General features: G+C 28.1%; 1 protein-coding gene across 1 annotated transcript; it reads left to right on the top strand.

Moving 5' to 3' along the window:
* Positions 1-7,361: 7,361 nt before the first annotated feature.
* Phum_PHUM020660 (voltage-gated channel, putative) lies at positions 7,362-21,435 on the top strand (the record flags this gene model as incomplete). Its single annotated transcript, XM_002422842.1, has 10 exons — positions 7,362-7,390; positions 8,097-8,217; positions 10,435-10,700; positions 12,938-13,581; positions 16,959-17,088; positions 20,132-20,322; positions 20,502-20,638; positions 20,764-20,821; positions 20,851-20,873; positions 21,355-21,435. 10 exons carry the CDS (start codon positions 7,362-7,364, stop codon positions 21,433-21,435), a joined length of 1,680 nt encoding a protein of 559 aa, XP_002422887.1.
* Between the last annotated feature and the right edge of the window lie 1,568 nt (positions 21,436-23,003).

Genomic DNA, 23,003 nt, shown 5'->3' with positions numbered 1-23,003 from the left:
AAATTTTCGACATTTAATTAAAAAAAATCTTTCGTACGTTCTTTCGGCGGGACTAAAGAAAAAAAAAAAAAAAGAAAAGCAAACACAAACATTTTCATCATTCAAATGTAATAATAATAATAATAATTTTCTTATTGCGGTTCCTTCCACGTACCCCCACTCCCCCTCTCTTCCTCCTCCCTCCCACATTTTATCATTAAATAATTTTATTCGGATTCATGCCAAATATTTATTTTTTTTTTTTTTATGTCCGGTTATGAAATTAAACACATCAAAGCTTTTAAACCATCTATGGACGAACCGTTTTTTTTTTTTGAACGTTTTTCAAAGGGGTAGGGAGGGAAGTGGGGGGGAGGGGCAAAAAACGACATGTCGAAAAGTCATGACGAGGGAAAAAAATAAATAAATAATATTAATAATAATAATAATGAAAAAAAATTTATATATTTTATTTTTATTTTTTTCGGTGGATTCGTTTTTTTTTTTTTTAAAATGTTACCGGTAAAAAATTTTGCTGTTGGCACTGCTGATTGCGTGAGTCATTTTTGATCAAAATGCGTCGTCGTGAGATGTACTGCAGAATCGATATGTCCCAAGGCTATGTACCTTTTGAGAAGCGGAGAGAGAGAGAAAGAGAGAGAGAGAGAGAGAGAGTGAAAAAGATGTATATATATATAAATATGTGTTGTGTGCCATGATGGAGTGTACGCTTTTGTTTTTTTTTTTTTCTATTTCTGAAAGTCTAACACACATATTAATTTATTATTATTATTATTATTATTATTATTATTATTATTATTATTATTATTGCTATTATTATTACTATTATTATTTTCACTCTAATGCCCGACAAAAAATTATATCATTGTTAAAACTTTGATTGTCGAATTTTAAAATTTTTTTAACTTTTAAATTTTTTTGTTTTTAACGATTATTATTATTATTATCACTTACGTATGACGTCATTTAATTTTCTAGGATTTATATTGAATTTTTGGTTTAAAAAAAAAAAAAAAAAACTTTTCATTCTTTGAAAATAATTTCCCTTTAAAAATATTTTATTATCGTAAATTAAGGGTTTTAAAATTATTTTCCATTGATAATAACACCAACCCCTATTATTATTATTATTACTATTAAAAGTTAATAGAATTTATAGGATGATGATGATAATAATAATATTAATGTGAATATACACATTCGTAGGATATTATTATTATTATTATTTATTTTAAATCACCACCACCACCACCAGCACGACCAATCTGAATTAGAGTTTATTATTTATACATATAAACGAGTTCTCATATTTGACCTTGGCCCAAATATTTAACCTTGACCGAAATGACATAACGTCGGCATTTGTTTGTCAGACATTAAAAAAAAAAAAAAAAGAGAGAGAGTCTTGATTAAAAAACGAAATGTTTAAAGTTTCATACGAAAAGTAGGAAATGTAAAAAGAAAGTAAAGAAAGAAAGAAAGACAGATGGAAAAAAATTCCAGACGGAGAGAGTGGAAAACTCATAAAAAACTATTTAAAAATACGACGACGTATAAGAGACGCAATTTTGGATATTGGCAAAAAATCAAAGATTTTGAATTTTAAAAAAAAAAAAAAAAAAAAAAAAAAGAGTCCATTGTTTGTGAGGTTAGAAAATGTGGGAGTAGGTAAAGTTGGCTGCGACCACCACGGCATGGATGACAAGCACATGCACGGGCAGGTCAGAAATGTGCGCATTCGTCCGACACTAGCGCTACTGCGGGAGCTCTTGGTGGCGTCCAGTAGCCGTGCAGGCCGGCGCGAGTGCGTGATATCATCGTGTTATATAAAAAAAAAAATTTCGTGTTTTATTAATTTATACATACAAATATATACACACACACACATACACACACTCACACACACACACACACACACACACACACACACAATACATAAATATTTCATCCATCTTAATAAAAAAGTTTTATAATAATAAGTTATAAAAGGTAGCAGCCATTTTTTAAATAGAAAAAAAAAGTAAAGAAAAGCCGGAAACCCCCCCCCCCGAAAAAAAACCAAAAAAAAAAATAGTGAAATGAGGACTTGTTTATCAAATAAACCATCAAACTGAAATCCTTCTTCAGAATCCTGTGCCGCGCTGGCTATGGGGTCCGAGAGGGGGACAAGCCCCCTCTCGTAACCACCACCACACATCAAGATTTCTCGTATAGAGTTTATCGAAAAATGGGGGCTAACCCCTGTCCTCAAACCGAGGCAGGACCAACGCCCCCGATGGTCAGGGGAGGAGGCTGGAGATATAAGGTTTGTTATTCAATTTTTTTTTTTTTGCTCCCCTTTAAAAAAAAAAAAAAAATTTATTAAATTTTAACGTACGACGATTCTTCCACCTTATATTTACATACATAATACATACATACATACATAGATACATAGATACATATATTTATTAATTATTTAACGTTTAAAAAACATCTGTAAATTTTCCTTTTTTCCCTTTTTTCCCCATTTTTTTTTGCCGCACGCACACGCTGGAAAAAAAAAAACAAATGAAATTCCAGTCTCTTCTTCTTCCCTCTCCTTCTCCTCCCCCCGTTTAAAAATCTTTACATAAATACTTCCCGCCATTTTTTTTTTATTTTATTTAAAAAAAAAAAAAATTTATATATATAAGGTAGTTAGAAGCCGGAAAGTTTTTTAGTTTTTTTTTTTTTCCGTAGTTTCCCTTCACCTCTCCAGACGTCCTCCTCATTCAGCCTATAATAAGAATACCATTTAACAGATCAATAGAGAACTGCAGCGCCGGATTTAGTCAGATTGCGACATTATCAAGAGGTTTCACTTTAAAAAAATTTTTTTTTTTTTTTTTCGCAATTTTCCTTATATATTTTTCATTTTTTCATTTTATTTTATCAACATTATTAATTACTATAATAGCAATAATAATAATCATTATTTTTAAACAATTTTCTTTAAAAAAAACCCAATCATTTCCGGTTTTGTTATTAAAAAACCAACAACGATTTTGTATTAAAAGGAAAAAGGTTATATGTTTCGTTTTTTATTTTATTTTCCGCCGCGAATTATTTTATTTATTTATTTATTAACTTTGATAATAAATAAATAAATAAAAACGTCGTCGTCGTTGTTAATAATAATAATAATAATTTTACGCACGTATTTTGCCACCGTTTTTTATATAATAATATTTTATCGTAAGATTTTTTTTTTATGAGGAGAATGCGTATAAATAAATAATTTTTTTTATATTTTTATTAATCATATTTTCCAATAGAGAGAGAGAGGGGGGGGGAAGTAAGAAGAAGAGGGAAGAAAAAAGTTTTCTTTCGGTTTTGTCTTTTGCCCTTTTTTTTTTTTTTTTTTGTAAAGTCTCACAGGTAAAGTTACCTTGGTAACGTTTACACGAAGCCATTTTTAAAAATGATAAATGTCAAATGTTTGTTTCCGGTTGTTTTGTTGAAAAATAAAAACGATAATAATAATGATAATAATTTTATTTATGCACGCGTTTACTTCTTTTTCACGAGAGTCTCGAGTAAAACAAAAAATAATGATAATAATAATAATGATGCCGAATAGAAATCGGATGACGTATTAAAAAAAAAATTATATATATATTTATTATTTATTCGTTGAAAAAAGGGGAGAGGAAGGGTGAGGAGGAGGGGAAAGGAGAAGAAAAAAAATTAAACCGTGATGATGTTAAATAATAACGAGAAATATAATCGTCTGCTAATTTAACAATGTCTCAAATTCACAATCGAAAAATAAACTTTAAAAAAATAAAAGAAAATAAAAGAAAAAAAAGATAAAAAAAGATTTAAAAAAAAATTTGAAACAAAATCAATAATAAAAAGATATTTTTTATTTTATTTTATTTTCTACTCGAGAGAAAATCTCAATTGTAAACAAACAGACGAAACAAAAAAAAGAGAGAGGGGAGAGAGAGAGAGGGGGACAGAGAGATTTTCTTGCCGCAGCAAAAAAAAAAAAAGAAAAGCTCAAAGAGATTTTTCATCAATCAAATAAATTATTATTATTAATATTATTATTATTATTATTATTAAAGTATCTAATTCCAAACGGCGTTTTATAAACAAAAAAAAATTATTAATTATTGTTTACTCATTTATTATTATTATTATCATCATCATTCAAAACGTGAGAGTTTGTCGACGAATCGTGTGTCGATTTCGTGCGTGTCACATCGTGTAATATATTTCGTAATGATGTATCAAAAATTTTTCCATTCAAGGTTTCGATCGGTTATTTTGTCATTTCCGGTTAAGGCATTTCCCATTTCCATTACTTCCTCTTTCGAGAAAAAATAAATAAATAAAAACCTTGAGAATGTGATTCTTTTTTTTTTTCCTCCTTTGACCAAAACGCATACATTTCCTTTCCCTTCCCTTCCCTTCTCTCTTCCCCTTCTTCCCCCCCACGGAAATTTGTTTTATTAATCGTACGTGAAAATGCTTACGTTTCGGTTGTTGTTGTTATTGTTGTTGTGTTATTACGTAGGATTTTTCCAGTTGCGTTTGTTATCTGATTGATTCGTTTGTTTGTTTTTTGTAATGAATGAAACGATTAATGGAAAATAATTCGAGAAAGGTTATTATAATAGTTTATATTTGTAAAAAAGGAAAAAAGGAAAAAAAGGAAATGAGTCTTTTTTCTTTCAGATTTTAATCGTCACGGTTATAAACAATATTTTTTAATAAAAAAAAAAAAAAAAAAAAAAAACAATTTCGAATCGAAAACCCATCGTTAATTTATATAAATATAAAATTTTATTAATTTGGCAACAATGGAAAAAAAAGGAAGGAAGATGAAGGAGTATACGTTTAATATATGTGTATAAAAGTCCAATGAAAAAACGTTAATTTTGGAAAAGTTCCATGCATAATTTTCAAACGTTAAGAAGTAAGAGGGGTAGGGGGCGGTGAAGGGGGGGAAGGAAGGCTGGAAGGAAAAGAGGGGAATGGAAAATAAAAAACAATTTGGATATTAGAAATAAATTTTTTTTTTTTGCTTGCTTGCTTCCTCGCTTCCTTTTCTTTCCAGGAATCGAAATTTTTTCTTTTTTTAAAGTTTAAAAAAATTTTTTTTTTTCTCCGTAATTATTAACGATAATAAATAAGTAAATAAATAAATAAATTTGAGTTATTCTAGAACATTCCACACACGTGTAATTATTATTCCGAAAGAAAGAAAAAAAAAATTTTTTTTATATTTTGTTTCTTCCTTCCTTCCTTCCTGTCTTTCATCCTTCCCACCCTTTTTCCCTCTTCCGTCCGTCTCTCTCCGATAACGAATTCGATCCAGAAAAAAAACGGGAATTTTATGTTTTTCTCTCTCTCTCTCTTTTCATTTTCATTTTAACTTTTTTTTTTTTGTTTTTCCTTCTACTCCTTTTTCCACCGTCAAAAAACAAAACAAAAAAAAAAAACTATGCACACGCAATCTAATTTCTATAATAATAATAATAATTGTTTTTTTTATATTACTTTTTTTTTTTTTTATTTAAATTATTATTCGAAATAATAATAATGATGATGATAATAATAATTGCAGTTCCGAAATTAAATACGAAATAACTTTTTTTTCTTTTTTTTTTTTCGCCCGAACGTATAATTTCGTCGTTTTCACTTTTTTTTTTTTTTTTAAATTTTAAATTTTTTTTTGGAATAAAGAAAATTTATTACTTTCGATTTTAAGTTTCATACTCTAATACCCTCTTCTACACAAGTTTAAAATTATTACTCATTGATAATATTACGGTAATAAAATAAAAAATTGATCGAGTTTTTATTATTATTATTGTATCATCGCCATTTTATTTTTATTATTATTCGTTTCTCTCGCATTTATTTATTTATTTTCGATTTTTAAAAACTTTAATTATTTTAATTATTATTATTATTATTATTAAATATTTTTACGGTTGGAAAATGACGGTTTTAATAATAATAATAATAATAATAATAATAATCATTAAACAAAATAATTATGTTTAATTTAATGAAAACAAAAAAAAAGAAAAAAAGTTATTTTGTTTCGTTGTAAACTTTGAGAGACAAAATATTAATTATAATAAAAAAATTTTTTTTTTATATTATTCGTTTTTTAAGAAATTTATTATTATTATTATTAGAGTTGAAAAAATTTAACGTTATTTTAAAAATAATAATAATAATAATAGGAATGAAAACAACTGCGTTATGATAAAGGAGAAGGTTAAGGGGGGTCAAAAACGAAAACAATTTTTTTTTGTGTTTTATTTAAGAACCAGGATTTTTTATTCTTCCCGATTCTGGATACGCCTCTTTCCTCCTTCCTCCTCCCCGGAAATGTTTTTGTCCATTTTTTTTGGAGATGTAAAATTGTTCCAATCGAATGGATGAGATGAAAACGGGAAGAGTTACGAGAGTTGTGGTGGTGGTGGGGTTTAGATTATTGAAGAATTTAGTCTCGCTCATATTCAGGCATTCCTTAGGGATCAGACTAAAAAAACAAACAATAATAATGATGATGATGATTATGTTAATTTTTTGCGTGACAATGTTTCTTTTTTTTTTAATTGGTCGAATCATTCAAAAGAATGGAAATAAAAAAGAAAATTCTAGAATTAATTTTTTTGAATAAAAAAAAAAAAAAAAAAAGGATTTTACATAAATATTGAAATTAATAGGACGGAAGTAAAAGATTTATTATGTCCCACGATCGTAGAGATAAAAACGAATTTTTCATTTATTTCCTTTATATTCGATTGTTTAAAATAAATAAATAAATTTTCTTTTTTTTTTTTATCAAGAAAAGAAGGGGTTTTTCTTTTCTTTCCAACGGTTAATAAAAAAAAGAAGATTTTCTTATTCTTCTCTCTCTCCCTCCCTTTCTCTCTCTCTCATGGTTACACACATAAATTTAAGTAAAGCGTACGAAAGGGATAAATAAAAAAAAAAAAAAAAAAAAAAAGAAGAAGGATAAGAAAAAAGAAATTTTGTGAAGTGTTTTAAACGAGAGACGAATTTTCTTTTTTTTTTCTTTTTTCTTTTTTCTTCCCCCTTTCCCCCTCATCATCTTCGTCGTGTTTGTTGTTCTATTTAAATACGCAAACATACGATCAAGTCAGTCACCGCCATGTTTTTTTTTTTGCATTTTATGTTGGCATAGAATTCGGTTTAAACGGTTAAAAGAAAATTTTTTTTTTTTCCTAATGTCAAATAATTGAAAACGTCATCGTTTTTTTTTTCAATTTCTTTAAATTTTTATTATTATTAATAATTTTTAAATTGTTAGTTGGAAAATAATAAAAACACGTGGAAGAAGACAAATAGAAATGAGCGTTTTTAATAGGACAACGGCGATGTAGAAAATGAAAAAAAAAAAATTTCAATCTCAACAGGAGGATCGAATACAAATTGACTTTTAAAAAAAAAAAAAGTTTATAAGTGTCTTTTCCCCCCCCTCCCCTCCCCTTTCCCCCACCACCAACTTTCATCTCGTCGCTTTTATCTCTCTCACTCTCTCTGGCACGTATATTTTTCATCGTCTATCTTTTTTTTTCTCTCACCTATTTTTAGATATTGATCCTATTTGAAATAAATAATTGAATGTGGCGGTTTTTTTTTTTTTTTTATTGTGCGTGGGCGGATTTTTTATTTAAGTTTTTCCGCTTTTTTTTTTATTCAATTTGTAATTATTTATTTGCGTATCATCTTCCCACTCCCTGTCCCTCCCCTTAATAATGATGATAATAATTATTGTTATTCAACGAACGTTTTTTTAGGAATTAAAACGAGATGATGATGATTATGGAGACATAAATGAGGATATTTACATTGTTATCATATTATTTTAATTTTTTTTTTTCTTATCAATTATCAACGAGATGAAAAACGGATTCGAATGGATATTTACACGCGCCCCCGCCTCCCACACCCACCCCCACGAAATGAAATTCTTAGAAGAAATTTTAAATTTTCGCAGTTCTGCGAATTTTTTTTTTTTTTTTTATTAAAAAATTTTTATTTATAAATTTATTTATTTATTTATTTATTTTATTTATTAACAGGTCGCTGCCAAAACTCAGCAGCCAAGACGAGGATGGACCGACCCCCCATGCATTCACTGGAGTTGTTCACTTTGAACCAATTCCGCACGATCACGATTTTTGTGAAAGGGTTGTTATTAATGTAAGTAATAGTAATATTAAATATCGCCAAACCTACTTTTTTTTGTGGTTGTTGTTGTTGTTGTGTAAAGTCGTTAAAAACAAACAGAAACAACAGCAACAACAACGCGATATCAGATACGTGTGTGTGTGTGTGTGCTCGAGTACGTTTTCCTTCCTTCTGGAAAATTCGTACATTTTTCACCCCGATAAGATCATTATCAATTAAAAAGAATTAAGTGAAAAACGGAAATTGAATCTTGTTCTCCGATACAAAGTCGACAGCAACATCCAGACAGCGCCACCATTTTGTATCTCTTTCGTTTAGATTAAATTCTATTGATTGATTGATTGATTGATTCGAAATCGAAACTCTTAATTATAACGTTCAAATAAGTAGTTGCATCGAGAATGCATGCGCGTGTACATAATCTCTAACAAAAATATTTGAAGGAGTGTGCACACTCACGCACGCAGGTACGCAGGTACGCATTGTGTAAATTGGGGGGATATAAAAATTTTTCGAAAAATTAATTGATTTACGATGTTGTTAAAACCTTTTGTTACAAATTTATTTACGTAAAAACAAAATCTCTGTGTGTGTGCGTGTGTGTATACGCTCAAAGGTAAATTATACAGATAATTAGACGTGAATAATCAATGAAATTTATTCTATTTCCACGTTAAATAAAATTAACTTTTGAACTTTTACTTGAATTGATCTTGAACGTAAATTGAGATTTGTTTAACAAAATTCTAATTCGATATATTTATAACATTGAAAAAATTTCATATTTTATTTATTAACAAAAAAAAAAAAGAACGAACACGTTTGACGTGTAAATAACCAACCGATTCAAAATGGCGAAATAGCAGAAGACACGAAGAATAAAATGGCGACCACGAGTGATTCGTTATGTTGAAGTAATCGCGAGAAAAAGAAAATTTTTTTGTTTCTTTTCGGTTTTTTTTTTTTTAGTTGTATTGAACCTTCATTTTTTTGGTTGTTGTTGTTTTGTTTGTTGTTGTCTGTGAGAATTTTCTAGAAATTCAATTAAAAAAGATTTTCATTAAAAAAAAAAAAGAAAAAAAAATCGGAGGAGTAAATAAATTCTTTCGAAAATAATTTCGGGTATCGTTTTTATTTATTTTTTTTTCCAGGGGGGGAGAGGGAGCCTTTTTATCACGTTCCTTCCCCCCCTCATTCTCGCAAAAAAAAAAATTATTTACATTCATACATATTTTTACATATATATATATATATACACGAATATACATTAATTTTGAAATTAAATGTTATTAAAAAAAAAAAAAAATTAAAAATTTCCTCTTTGAAAAAAAAAAAAAAAAAAAAAAATGGTTTTTAATTTCGATGACCCAACTGGCAAAGGAACAAACCAAACGCAAAAAACGAACGTACGAAATTTTTTTTTTTTTTTTTTTTTTTCGTAATATTATTTTTAACTTTTTTTCTAATTTTTCAATTTTTTTTTTTTTTTTTAAATTTGCGGATTACTACGTTTAACCGTTTATTTGAAATAAAAAATTATTATTATTATTATTATTACTAATTTTTATTTTATTAAAATTCTAAAACGGTTTTTTTTTTTTTTTTAAAAAAAAAATGGTGTTTTCTTGTTACACGTTTATTTATACGACTTATATACGAAATGTATTTGCTTATATGAGTCTACGTGTTTAAAATTTTTCTTTTTTTTTTCTCTCTCTCCCCCTCTCTTTCTTTCTCTCTCACACACGCACACACAGAGAGAGAAAAGTTAAACCGAATGAATCGGGAAAAGTAAAAATTAATTGTTTGAACGTGTAACTAAGTACCTGTGCGATAAATTAATTGGTAGCGAACGTGACGGTTGAAGAAAAAAGAAAAAAAAAGATGTCGGAATCTATTCGCGTAACTGTGCGTATACATGCAACCAAAAAAAAAATGGTGGATGGTTGGATAGATGGATGGATAAACGAGAAGGAAAATGAAAAAAAAAAATCGTTATTATTATTATTATTATTATTATTAAATTATGACGTCAATTTAAATTTCGCTCGTAATTTAATTTGCGCCATTGATCAGCAACGTTTTCCAACCATATTTTTTAATTTTTTTTTCCCTCTCTCTCTCTCTCTCTACCTCTCTCTCTATCTCTCTCTCTCTTTCTCTTCGTTTTTTTTTTTTTTTTTTTTTAAAAAAACATTTTTCATTTTTTCATTTTTTTTTTTTTTCCAGGTGAGTGGTTTAAGGTTTGAAACGCAATTAAGAACGTTAAATCAATTTCCGGACACGCTCCTGGGTGATCCTGCAAGGCGGATACGTTATTTTGATCCACTTCGGAACGAATATTTTTTTGATCGGAACCGTCCAAGTTTCGACGCCATTTTATATTATTATCAAAGTGGCGGAAGACTGAGGAGACCGGTCAACGTCCCATTAGATGTTTTCTCCGAAGAAATCAAATTTTACGAATTAGGCGAACTGGCAACAAATAAATTCAGGTGAGAGGAAAACCCCCCCCCAAAAACAAAAAAAAAACCAAAAGGGAAAATGTTCGACTGGTGCGTCCTTTCCTTCCACCTCCTCCCTGTGAAGGAAAAGTGTTTGTTTGTTTGTTTGGTAATGAAAACCATCGTTTTTTTCTTTTTCTTTTTCCCTCAACAGGAAAGATTTGTATACCAATGAAACTGACAGATGAAATCAAAAATAATCTTGTTCAATTCAAAAATTGAGAAAAAAGAAAAGAAAAGAAAAGAAAAATAAGAAAGATAAATGATAATTCAAAACAGTAAAATTTGTGACAGATTTCATATTTATTATTCATTTTAAAAAGAAAAGACACGTAGGGGAAAAGAGCGTGGGGGAGGAGATAGAAACAACTAGAAAAAAATTTTCAAGGGGGGTAGGGAGGAAAGAATCGATTAGAGGGAGGAAGAATGAAAAAAGGTAGATGGATGATGATGATGGTGTGTAATAATTTGACATTAAGTTTTTTTCAAAAGGCATTTTCCATCGAACTAATCATTACGCATTTAACGCGGTTCGTTTTTAAAAAACAGAAAAATTCGCTATAAAATGCCTTTTTGTTTTGAAAATAAGTAAAACTCGTCCATTTTTTTTTTAGTACGATTCTTTCTAATAATAATAATCCAACGTGATTTTTAAATTACTCTTATTGTTTATTTTGTAAAAAAAAAAACTGCATTTTTGTGTGCCAGATTTTTGGTTGGATTCCTAAAAAAAAAAAGGAAAAAAGGAAAGAAAAATAAAGGAAAAAAGGAAAAAAAAAGCCTGACACTCGATTATTTACAAGACTGCGAGTGTAATCTTGGGCGTAAGCTGGTTCGGCGATCAATACCGCCGCCGCTCTCACGTTTTAAAAATTTTCCCCCAACAAAATATACTCTCGCACTATATATTTAACATCCGCGTTATTTTCTTCTTAAGTTTTCTTTTAAATTTTTTATTATTTGATATTAGAATTCATATTAAATAAAATGATAACGGTTATCTTTTTACATTTCTACGATTAGAAAAGCTTTTCATGGCTCAATTCAAGCTTTTCAGATGAGGATTCCACCATTGAAGGAAGTTGTTGTTGTTGTTGTTGTTACTGCACCGCATTGGGTCGTTAGAATCATTATGATGATGATGATGATGATGATAGTGAGGGTACGTGCGAAAATACTTTATGTTTGGGGGGGGAGAGAGAGAGAAAGAAAAAGAAATCGAAATGGCATAGATGCCAAATTTAATTTTTCAACGAAAATTCTTTTCTCGATTATGAACGTCACACATGGGTACGACAAAACAAAAGAAAAATCATTACACTTTAAGAAGGCGTTAGTTGAAGAAAAGGAAAAAATTAAAAGGAAAAAACAAATGAATGCGAACGGGGAAAAGTATTTTCACAGTCTCGTTGACATTTAAACCTTTAATTGGTTACTTAAATAAAATTTACTGGTTCCAAGTTCACACGAGGCCAACTGTTGTATTAAAGTTTAATTAGTCACAACTGGAAAAATTTAAGAGGCCAGTCAGTCGTACATTTTCTTCTGCTTTCTTTTTTCTTTCTTTTTCTTTTTCTCTTTTTTTTGGCAGCGAATTAAATCATTGATCAAATGTTTAAACGTAAGAGAGTAGTTTTTAATATGAATGAAACCTGCTGTTCTTTCACACACAAAAAAAAGAGAAGAGACAGACAAACAAACATTTTTTTTTTTTTTTTTGGAAAATTAAAAAGTAATAAAAAAGTAAAAAAAAACTAATCGTGATAATTGATTATAATAATAATAATAATATTAAGGATTCATATCACGTGTCATAATCATTTCGATTTGTCTGTATTTATTTATTTATGCACGAAATAATAATAATAATAATAATTGGGGATATGGAAAATGGTAATTTTTTATCAGGTTCCTTCCGTCTCGTAAGCGTTTATTGATTTCTAACAAAAATTTGTTGTCATGTCTATGACGTCAATCTCGTCATATGGAAATAAGAATATTTTTATATTTATTGAAAGAATGTGATTGGTTAATGATAGAATGACGTCAAATATATTCTCGAATTTGATTGGATGCTATCACGTTTTACGATTTCTCTATCTTTTAAGTGCGTGGTCACTTTTTTTTTTTTTGTTGTTTTTCGTATGAGTGCGTGCGTGCGTGCGTGGATTTTTTTTTTTTTAACAATCATGGAAAATTTTAAACTTGACATTTTGTTGTTTTTTCAGGGAGGATGAAGGATTTATCAAGGAAGAAGAGAAACCGTTACCTTCTCACGAATTCCAGAGAAAAGTTTGGCTTCTCTTCGAGTATCCGGAGTCATCGCAAGCAGCGAGAGTCGTTGCCATCATCTCCGTCTTTGTGATCCTTCTTTCCATTGTTATTTTTTGCCTGGAGACTCTACCAGAGTTCAAGCACTACAATGTGTTCAATACGACGACCAACGGTACAAAAATAGAAGAGGATGAGGTGCCGGAAATAACGGACCCATTCTTTCTAATAGAAACTATATGTATTATATGGTTCACATTTGAACTCTCGGTGCGCTTCCTGGCTTGTCCGAACAAACTAAATTTCTTCCGTGACGTTATGAACATCATTGACATAATTGCTATCATTCCGTATTTCATCACATTGGCCACGGTGATGGCGGAGGAAGAGGATAAACTCAAGCTGCCCAAAGCCCCCGTCAGTCCGCAAGATAAAAGCACAAATCAGGCCATGTCCTTAGCTATACTCAGAGTAATTAGGTTAGTGAGAGTGTTTCGAATATTCAAGTTGTCGCGGCACTCCAAAGGATTGCAAATCCTTGGACGAACATTAAAGGCCTCCATGAGAGAATTAGGATTGCTCATATTTTTCTTGTTTATAGGTAAGTTTTGTGCACGACGATTTGTGCCTTCTTCTTCCCCCCCCCCTTTTTTTTCTTCAATTTTTACCCTTTTTCTACCCATTTTTTCTCTCCCACCCTTTCTCTATCTCTCTCTCTCTCTCTGTTTTCCATCCGTATATACATCACGAAACGCTTAATTGTTCGACGTAAATTTTACGTGTAATCCATTTTAATATATACCCGTTTTATATAAAAAAAAAAAAAAATTAAAAAGGATTACACGTAATTTATTTCTTTGCTAATGCCTCTACAAACGTTCCTCCTTTTTTTTTTTTTTTATCAAAACCTTATTTTAATTTAAAATAAGTTCGTTTATAAATATATATATATAAAAAAAAGTGCGCGTCAGTGTTTCTCGTCTTTTTCAATTTTTTTTTTTTTTTTTTTGGTATAAAATAATTGGTAAAAAAAAGTAAAAAAAAAAAAAAGTGAAGAGTGTAATAAAAAAAAAGAAAAGAAAAATGTGTGCCAATACCGCGAAAGGATTACGTTCATCGTTTTCATCTGCTTTAGAATTATTAAAAATAATAATGATAATAACAAACAAATATGGCCGAATGGGAAAAATGTCGGATTTTTATTTATATATACATATTTTTTTTTCTTTACTTTTATCATATATATTTATTTAGTTTTTTTTTTAATAATCGCAGCAAGCATTTAAAAATAGAAAAGAAAAAAAATGCGCGAATGATAACGAAATAAAAAAAAAAAAATTAAAATTATTATTTTCTTACGTTGACGACGACGACGACGACGACGACTTCCGTGTGCGTGCGTGTGTGCGTGCGTGTGCGTGTGTTTTTTTTTAAAAAAAAAAAAGATTGCATGCCATTTATTAATTAATTATTCACTCTGTTATAATGATTTATTTATGCACACCGTAAAAAAAAAAAAAAAAAAATCATTCACTTTACCGTAAATGTTTATTATTATTATTATTATTATTATTATTATTATTATTATTATTATTATTATTATTCTTTTCATCTGTGAATGAATGTCCGTAGTCCGATCTGATTGTTACAGAGTCGCATTTCATAATTTTAAAAAATCATTTTCCGCGATAAAAGGTGTTTCTTAGTTAAAAACTATGGCAGTAGCGACGTGTGAATGCTTACGTCATTACTTTAAGTGACTCGACGATCCGACCAATCAGAGACGTCCGCGCGCCTGAAATTTTATACAATGGCGATGATTTGTTTCGATTTTGACGTTTTTCATTATCATTAATAACGAAATAGAACGATTATGTGACGTAGAAAAAAAAATCAGGGCCGTAGTAAGGAGAGGGGAGAGGAGAGGAAATTTTATTAAAAATAAAAATACAGGCAGGCAGGCAGGCATCGATTAAAATAAAATAAAATAAAAAAATTTTATATTTATAGCCGTTCGAATAAGTTTATTTTCGTATTAAAAAAAAAAACAAAAAGTGAATTTATAAAAGGTGAGAGGTCATGTAGTATTTTAAAAACTATAAAAATAATTTTTTTAATATTATTATTATTATTATTATTATTTTCGCTATAAAGTCGTAAAAATTTATTTACGTTGCGTAGTCTCTCATTGATTTGATGACGACATTTGTAAAATTAAAAACTTTTTTTTTTTTTTTTTTTTTTTTTTTTTTAAATTTAATTTAATTTTTTTTTTCTGTGCGGATTTATTTATTTTCCGATGAACAATAATTAAATTTATTAGGCGTTAAAAAAAAAAAAAAATTTCCATCGGTTTCTAGAAAAAAAAAAGAAAAGAAAAAGAAAATTCAGGTTTTATTTTATTCGATAACTGTTTTTTTTTTTTTTTTAAAAAAAGGAAACGTTAAATTATTATTATTATTATTATTATTATTTGTTTAGTTCTTCGTCGTATAATCGTAGTATTCTAATGCCACTTTCGATACGATTTGTCCCCTCCCCTTCCCCTCTCCCGACGTTTGTTAAAAACAAACAAATAAACAATCATCGTCATTTGTCTTTTTATACGCACATTACATATATATATTTTATCCGTTTAATTGTAAACAAACAAACTTGACGTGGCAACAATGTTTGTATTTGTTTGTTTGTGTGTCTGTGTGCGCGTGCGCGTATGCGATGAGTTATTTCCGGTCGTGTTGTAACAAATTCGTAAAAAAAAAACGTCGACATGGAAAAAACGGACGATTATCGATAGTGTGTATCGTTTTCAATTTTTCAAAGGTCATAAATCCTTTTAAAAGAAACCTTTTTTTTTTTTTTTTTTTTTTTTTTTTTTATCAATCTCACTTATGTTCTTGATTAAGATGAAAACTTAATTTAACTTCTTTCCGAAATAAGAGAGTAAAAAAAAAAAAGATTGTGTCACAGCATCACAGCATCATCTCATTCGTTTTTTCTATTATTAAATCTGTAACTACCATCAACGCCATCGCCACCGCCACCATTTTCCATTTTATTTTCTTTTTTTTTCTCTCTGTTTCTCTTTTTTTTTAAATTACCGCCCTTTTAATGAATTTCTTTTCTCGCTCGTTCACCAATCAAACCCGTTATTATTATTATTATTTTTTTTCTCATTTTCGATTGTTATAGACTATATGTTGTTTGTTAACGACTATCGTGGTGTGATTTAAGCACAATTACCGAACTATGTAACAAACGGGAGACTGACGTCACGAAAATAAAAAAAAAAAATTTTTTTTTTAAATAAAAATGTCGTCGAATCGATATCGATTTTCATTGATTGCATGCCGCCATTACCACCACTACCACCACCACCAACACCAACACCACATTTGTAGTTTTTTTTTTTTTTTTGTAAAATTTAAATCGTCGATGATGATTAGATAGCATTCTGTAGTGATAAGGTAGACTAACAACTACAAATATATGGTTTCGTTACGAAATAATAGTTTTGCAAATTCTAAGAGAAAAAATAAGGAAGGAGCAATACAAACGACAAACAACAACAACAACAAACAACAGCAACAATGTGAAAATTGTTATCATGTAGAATTTTTTATAGTACAAAAACAAACAAAAAATTATAAAAAAATTTGCATGTATAAAAATAGAAAGTTAAAAAATTTTTTTTTGTAATAATAGTTATGACGTCACTATATAGTTATAGAGATTATGTTTGATAAAGGTAGAAACTATATAGAACGACTACAGAACGCTATAAATAACATCGACGTGTATATGTACAAAACATACCATCACAACCACCACCACCATCCAATTAATCATCCAAAAAAAAAAAATAAAGAAAAGTTACATGGTGCATGTATTTATTATTATTATTATTATTCTGTCGTGGTGATTCGATGTATTATATACAAATAAATTGGCACGGAAAGACACTGAAATTTATTCTAGGTGTTATACTGTTCTCATCGGCGGTGTACTTCGCAGAAGCTGGTTCCGATCAGTCCTTCTTCAAGTCTATTCCGGACGCCTTCTGGTGGGCCGTCGTGACGATGACGACCGTGGGCTATGGTGACATGAGGTAACATTCTTGTAACTTGTTACAGGTGTCGTTCTCTTCTCCAGTGCTGTCTACTTTGCCGAAGCGGGCTCGGAGAGCTCCTTCTTCAAGTCGATACCCGACGCGTTCTGGTGGGCCGTAGTCACTATGACTACAGTGGGCTACGGTGATATGACGTACGATGTACTCATTTTCATTTTTTTCATCTGTTTTTTTTTTTTTCTTTTTTTTTTCTTTTCTTTTTTTTCTTTTTTTTTCTTTTCTTTTTTCTTTTTTTTTTTTTTCTTTTCTTTTTTTTTGATTTTTCTTTTCAATTATTGCCAACATAAGAAAAATCATTTGTTACTAACGCCTCTAATCGAAATGTGGAAGAAAAAATATTATTAATAATAATTATAATAATTTCATGGGATTAACACGTTTGTAGTGACGCCATATTTAAGTAAAGTTTACATTATTCTCGTTTTAAAATTTAGTAAAAAAAATTTTTTTTTCATTTTTATTAATTGGAATTAAATTTTAAAATTGACGTCATATATATATAATACGTCATTTGTGACGTCATTAATATTTTCTCGCGGTTTTTTTTCGTTTGGACGATTTTAAATTTAAATAATAAAATTTCGTTTAGGGGGATTTTTTTGTTTATTTTTTTTTTTACAAAATTTTTTAAGGAGAAGAGAGAGATGGGGGGAGGAAATCAGTTCGAAAGGAAAGGGGATTTTGATAAGAAAAAATCCACATTTCAAAATAGTAAAATAATAATAATAATAAGTCATTGAATTTTTTCTTAATTATTTATAATTTCAATTTTGTTTTGTTTTTTTTGTTTTCATTTTGTTTTTGTTTTCTTTTTCTTTTTTTTTTTTTTTGTTTAATTTTTTTAAAATTATTAAAGTAGTTTTCATATAGAGTACATGCAGCTGAAAATAATAATAATGATAATGATGATGATAATTAAAAAAAAAAAATTAGAAAATTCTTTGTTCTTTAAAAAAACAAAAAAAAATTTTCCACCTTTTTTTTTCTTTTTTTCTATTTTTCTATTTTTCTTTCTTTATTTATTTTTATTTATTTATTTATTAGGGAAACTTTCGGGGCCCCCCGCCTATTGTACCCTTGTTAGAAAATTTTTCTTTTTTCTTTTGTTTTTTTTTTGTTTTTCGAGACACTAGAGAAAGAGCGGAACCAAAAAAAACGTCATTTTCGTAGCGAATTAAAAAAAAAAAAAAAGAAATTTACGTTTTGCAGGTCAATCGAAAACCGGAAATAGAAAAAGGAAAAAAGAAAGAAAGAAAACGTTCATCGATTGAGTTGCAAAATGTTTCAAACAAACATGCTCAATTTGCTTGTGTGTGAAAAAAAATAATAATAATGATAATAATGAAATCCTTTTTTCTTTTTTTTTTATGAGACTTCGTGTAAAAAATAATTTTTTTTTTTTTTTGTTTTTTCCTTTTGCTGCGTTAAATGAAAATTATATATGTGTGTGCTACGTGTATATATGCATACCTTTGAAATGCATCCTTTGAATGTGAATTTAATATACCTTTTTTATATATTTTATCATTTGATGATAAAACAACAAAAAAATTTTTTTTGTTTTTTTGATTGTTTTGGAAAAATTTTCAAATTTTTTTTTTTGTAATTTTTTCCTTTTTTGTCAAAGGAATGTTTTTATTTTTTCTTCTTCTTCTTGTTCTGAACATTTCGTGTTATTTGTTTTTGAATAAGGCGTTATTTTAAAAAGTACCCATCATTAAAAGTATTTTCGATGAATACCAACCCGATCTTTGTTTTATTTGCTCCCCAGAAAAAAAAAAAAAAAACATTTTAAATGTTCTTCCCCCTCCCCTCCAACTTTAATTTTTCTGCCCACGATTTCATTATTTAAAACTATAAATAAATAAAAAATTGTTGTTTGTTTTTGTTTTTTTTTTATTGCGTTAAAATCTTCTGCTTGATGAATTTTTCGCTCTTTGATGTTTTTTCTTTCTTTTTTTCTTTCATTTTTCTTCTTCTTTTTCTTCTCTCCTCCGTTTTTGTCTATTTTTATTATTATTATTGCGTTTGTTTAATTGTGCATTTATTTATTATTATTATTAATTTTTTAATTAATTTATTTATTTAAATATAATAAATAAAAATGAAAAACAAACAAAGAATTTTCTTTTTACATTAGAAAAATTTGTTATGCAAAGTATATAAAATGAATCGAAAAAAAATTTTTTCTTTCTTTTAATTATTATTATTAATAAATAAATAAAACGATATCGTAACGTTGCGATCACGCATTTATTTATTTATTTATTTATTAAATAGAAATAAAAATTGTTTGCACGATTTTTAATATTCTATGCCATGCATGCCTTTTTCTGTTTGTTGCTTGTTTAAAAAAAAAAAAAAAAAAAAAAATTAATATCGTAAACAAACGGCTTGTCGATACTCAAAAAAAAAAAAAAAAACAAACGAGATGTTTATTTCCCTTCCCACTTTTTCCCTCCTCTCCCTACCTCCCTCCCCCTTCAGGTTTCCGATTAGGTTTTAGGAACCGCCTTTAAAACAATGTTACCAACCCAACCTCCCTTCTCATTAATAATTTAAAAAATTTTATTTTTTTTTTAATCACATATCACGAGGACAGAGTGATAAGAACAAAACATTTTCGACAAGCCGTTTTTTTTACGTATATAATAATAATGATAATACTATTAAAAAAAAGCCCGCGAAAAATTTTTTAAAATAAATAAATATAAAAAATTTTGCAATATTTGAGCATGTTTTTTTTTTTTTTTTGTTGCAACAACACACGAGCTTGTCTAATAAAAAAAAAAAAAAATGAAAAGGATTTCTTTTTTAATGAAAATCGTTTAGTTTAACATTCATTATCTCCTGCCACGTTTAAAAAAAAAAAAATTAATATAAAAATAAACGTATCATACATATTATGTGTATTTTATTTGCTAATACATTACATATATATATATTAGATGAGATATGCTTTCTTTTTTTTTTATGAAAAAAATGATGGATTAAATAATAATAATAATTAAAAATTTTACAGGCCAGTTGGAGTTTGGGGAAAAATTGTCGGTTCCCTTTGCGCCATTGCCGGTGTTCTTACCATTGCGCTTCCCGTGCCTGTTATTGTCTCCAATTTCAACTACTTTTATCATAGGGAGACGGATCAGGAGGAGATGCAATCGCAAAATTTTAATCACGTCACTAGTTGTCCGTATCTTCCCGGTACTTTAGGTAATTTTCTTTTTCTCTATCTCTCTCTCTCTCTCTCTCTTTTTTTTTTTAAATTGTAGAAAGAAAAATTTGGCGCCACGACGAGACTACGTATGATTTTTTATAATTGCGTAATGTCGTAGGTTACATAAAAAAATTGTGAATTTATTTTTATTTATTTATTTTTTTTCCGGCATAAGGTCAACATCTGAAAAAGAGCTCATTATCTGAATCTTCGTCTGATATGATGGAACTTGATGAAGATATACTTCTGACAAGTGACGTCACAAGTAAGACGAAATTGAACTGCAATCCGCGCCACAATAATAACTTGAATGTAATGAGTATTGAGACTGATGTCTGACTACTGGGTACGTATTATAAATATCGTCTGCTTTAATTCATAATTTTTTTTTAATAGTCGATCACGATTAATTAATCGATAATAATAATAGTAATTAGGGAAGAACGAAAAATATAAATAAACAATTCTATTATAAAGAAGTGGGGGGCAACGATGGTTCTTAAATTCTTTTTCTTTTTTTTTAGGGTGGGGAGAGGGGTATGGAAGGGTACATAATACATAAAATTTATTTTTAATATGTCTGATAGAAGAAAAGAAAAGAAAAGAAATCTAATAAAAAATCTAAGACTGATTTGCAATTTTTTCTTTCTTTCTCCATCCATAGCATATCAGTAACCGTTTTCTCTCTCGGCTTTATTGATCTTGAAACTTTCTCTTTCCTTTTTTTCTTTTCCTTTCTCTCTTTTTTTTTTTTTTACCTTTTTCCGTTGAATTTTTTTTTTTTTTTAAAAAAAACGTCGTCATCACTCTTTAAAAGAAAATTCTTTTTTTATTTTTTTTTATTTTTGTCCACTCTGTTTTTTTTTATAGGGGCAGAATGGAGAGAGAGGAAGCAGGGTAAGGAAGAGGGAAAGGGTTTAAAATTGAAATAATCGAACGAAATAAAAAAAAAAAAAAAATGGAAGCGCTCGGATTTTATTTTATTTTTTTAAATTTAATTTACTAATTTTTTTTTTTTGGTTTTTCAGCGAGCTTGGCCCTGGTGGCAGCCTGCACGTGGAGCTAAAGCCACTGCAGCAATAACTTCACGCTACAGCGCCTATTCATAGTACATACATATTTATATATATAATCGGCCTCAAGTCTCAAAATTTTTTTACTTGTCCAAGATGGAACATAAGAACCAGAAGATGAAACCGAGAGAGAAAGGAAGAGGAAGAGAGAAAAAGGAAGAAAGAAAGAAAAAGAAGACAGCCAATTTTTAAACTTATTTAATAATTTATTATTATTATTATTATTATTATTATTATTATTATTATTTATTTCACACGACTACGCGAAATATTTTTATTATTATTATTATTAACACAACCATTTATTTATTATTTGTGGGCAAAAAAATTTATTTATTTATTTATTTTATTTATTGATATAAGGGCGAGTACGAATGATAATAGACACAAACATGAATAGTATAACAACCGATTCGTTTGTTTGTTTGTTGAAAAACGACGGGAAAATCGGAAAACCAACAACAATAAAAATAATAATAATACTCTCGGTAGTGTTTTGATACGATGACACTTTGTAAAAAGAAAAAAAAAACGGACAATTAGATTGCGCGTAAATAATAAGGTCGTTTTTTAGCCCCCTCCCTCTCCCTCCCTCCCTCCCTACCAACCATTTTCCTTTTAAGCAATACGTGTATTTAAGTATACATAACATTATATATATATATATATATACAAAAACATATTTCATCACGATGTTTTTGTTTTAGTTTTTTTTTTTTTTTTTTGCTACAAAAAAGAATGAAAGAAAGAAAAAAACGTTTGTTGTTGTTGTTGTTGTTGTTGTTTATACCTAATAATATGGATATAATGATGATAAGGATTCGGGTGTGAAAAATATGGCTCAAAGGCACAAAAATATTATTATCATTTAAGTAAAAAAAAAAAAAAAAACTAAAAATTAAAAACTAAAAAAACTAAAAAAAAAAAAGTAAAAAAATTAAATATATTATTATTATTATTATTATTATTATTATTATTTAATAAAATTAATTTAAAAAATTAAGAAAAACGTCCGGTTCCAGGCATTCGATTAAATGAAACGTTAAGGGCCGACTGATAAGAAAAAATGAATGAATGTTGATAACGATAATGTACGAATGTATATATAAATTCCTCCTTCCAAATACGTGCGTGATAAACAAATAAATTATAATAATAATAATAATAATAATATATATATATATATTTACATTTATATATATATTTAAAATAAGAAGTAAATAATAATAATAATTAATAATAATAATAATAAAATTTGTTGTTTTAAAAAATTAATAGTTTTAAAAAATGATTTTTTTTTTTTGCGTTTTCGTTTTTTCGTTTTTTTGTTTTTTTTTTTAAATTTTTGTAAAAATTAAAAATCCTTTAAATAATAATAATAATAATAACGGTAATTTTTAATAATAATAATAATAATGATAAAGTTTAAACATAAAAGTTAATGTAAGAGGAGGACAATAGTAGAATTGTCAAACCTCATGTAAGTTAAGCACTGTTTTAAGTGCATCAACACAAGTGAAAAAAAAAAAAATCAGGCTGTGTGAATGGTTAAACGTAAATTTTAATTTTTAATTTGAATTTTTTTTTAATTTTTTTTTTTTTTG

The sequence above is a fragment of the Pediculus humanus genome, genomic scaffold, assembly GCF_000006295.1.
Source record: "Pediculus humanus corporis 1103172107373 genomic scaffold, whole genome shotgun sequence".
NCBI classification, from domain to species: domain Eukaryota; kingdom Metazoa; phylum Arthropoda; class Insecta; order Psocodea; family Pediculidae; genus Pediculus; species Pediculus humanus.
Note: the sequence above shows the minus strand (reverse complement) of the source record. Positions and strands in the feature narration are given on the sequence as shown.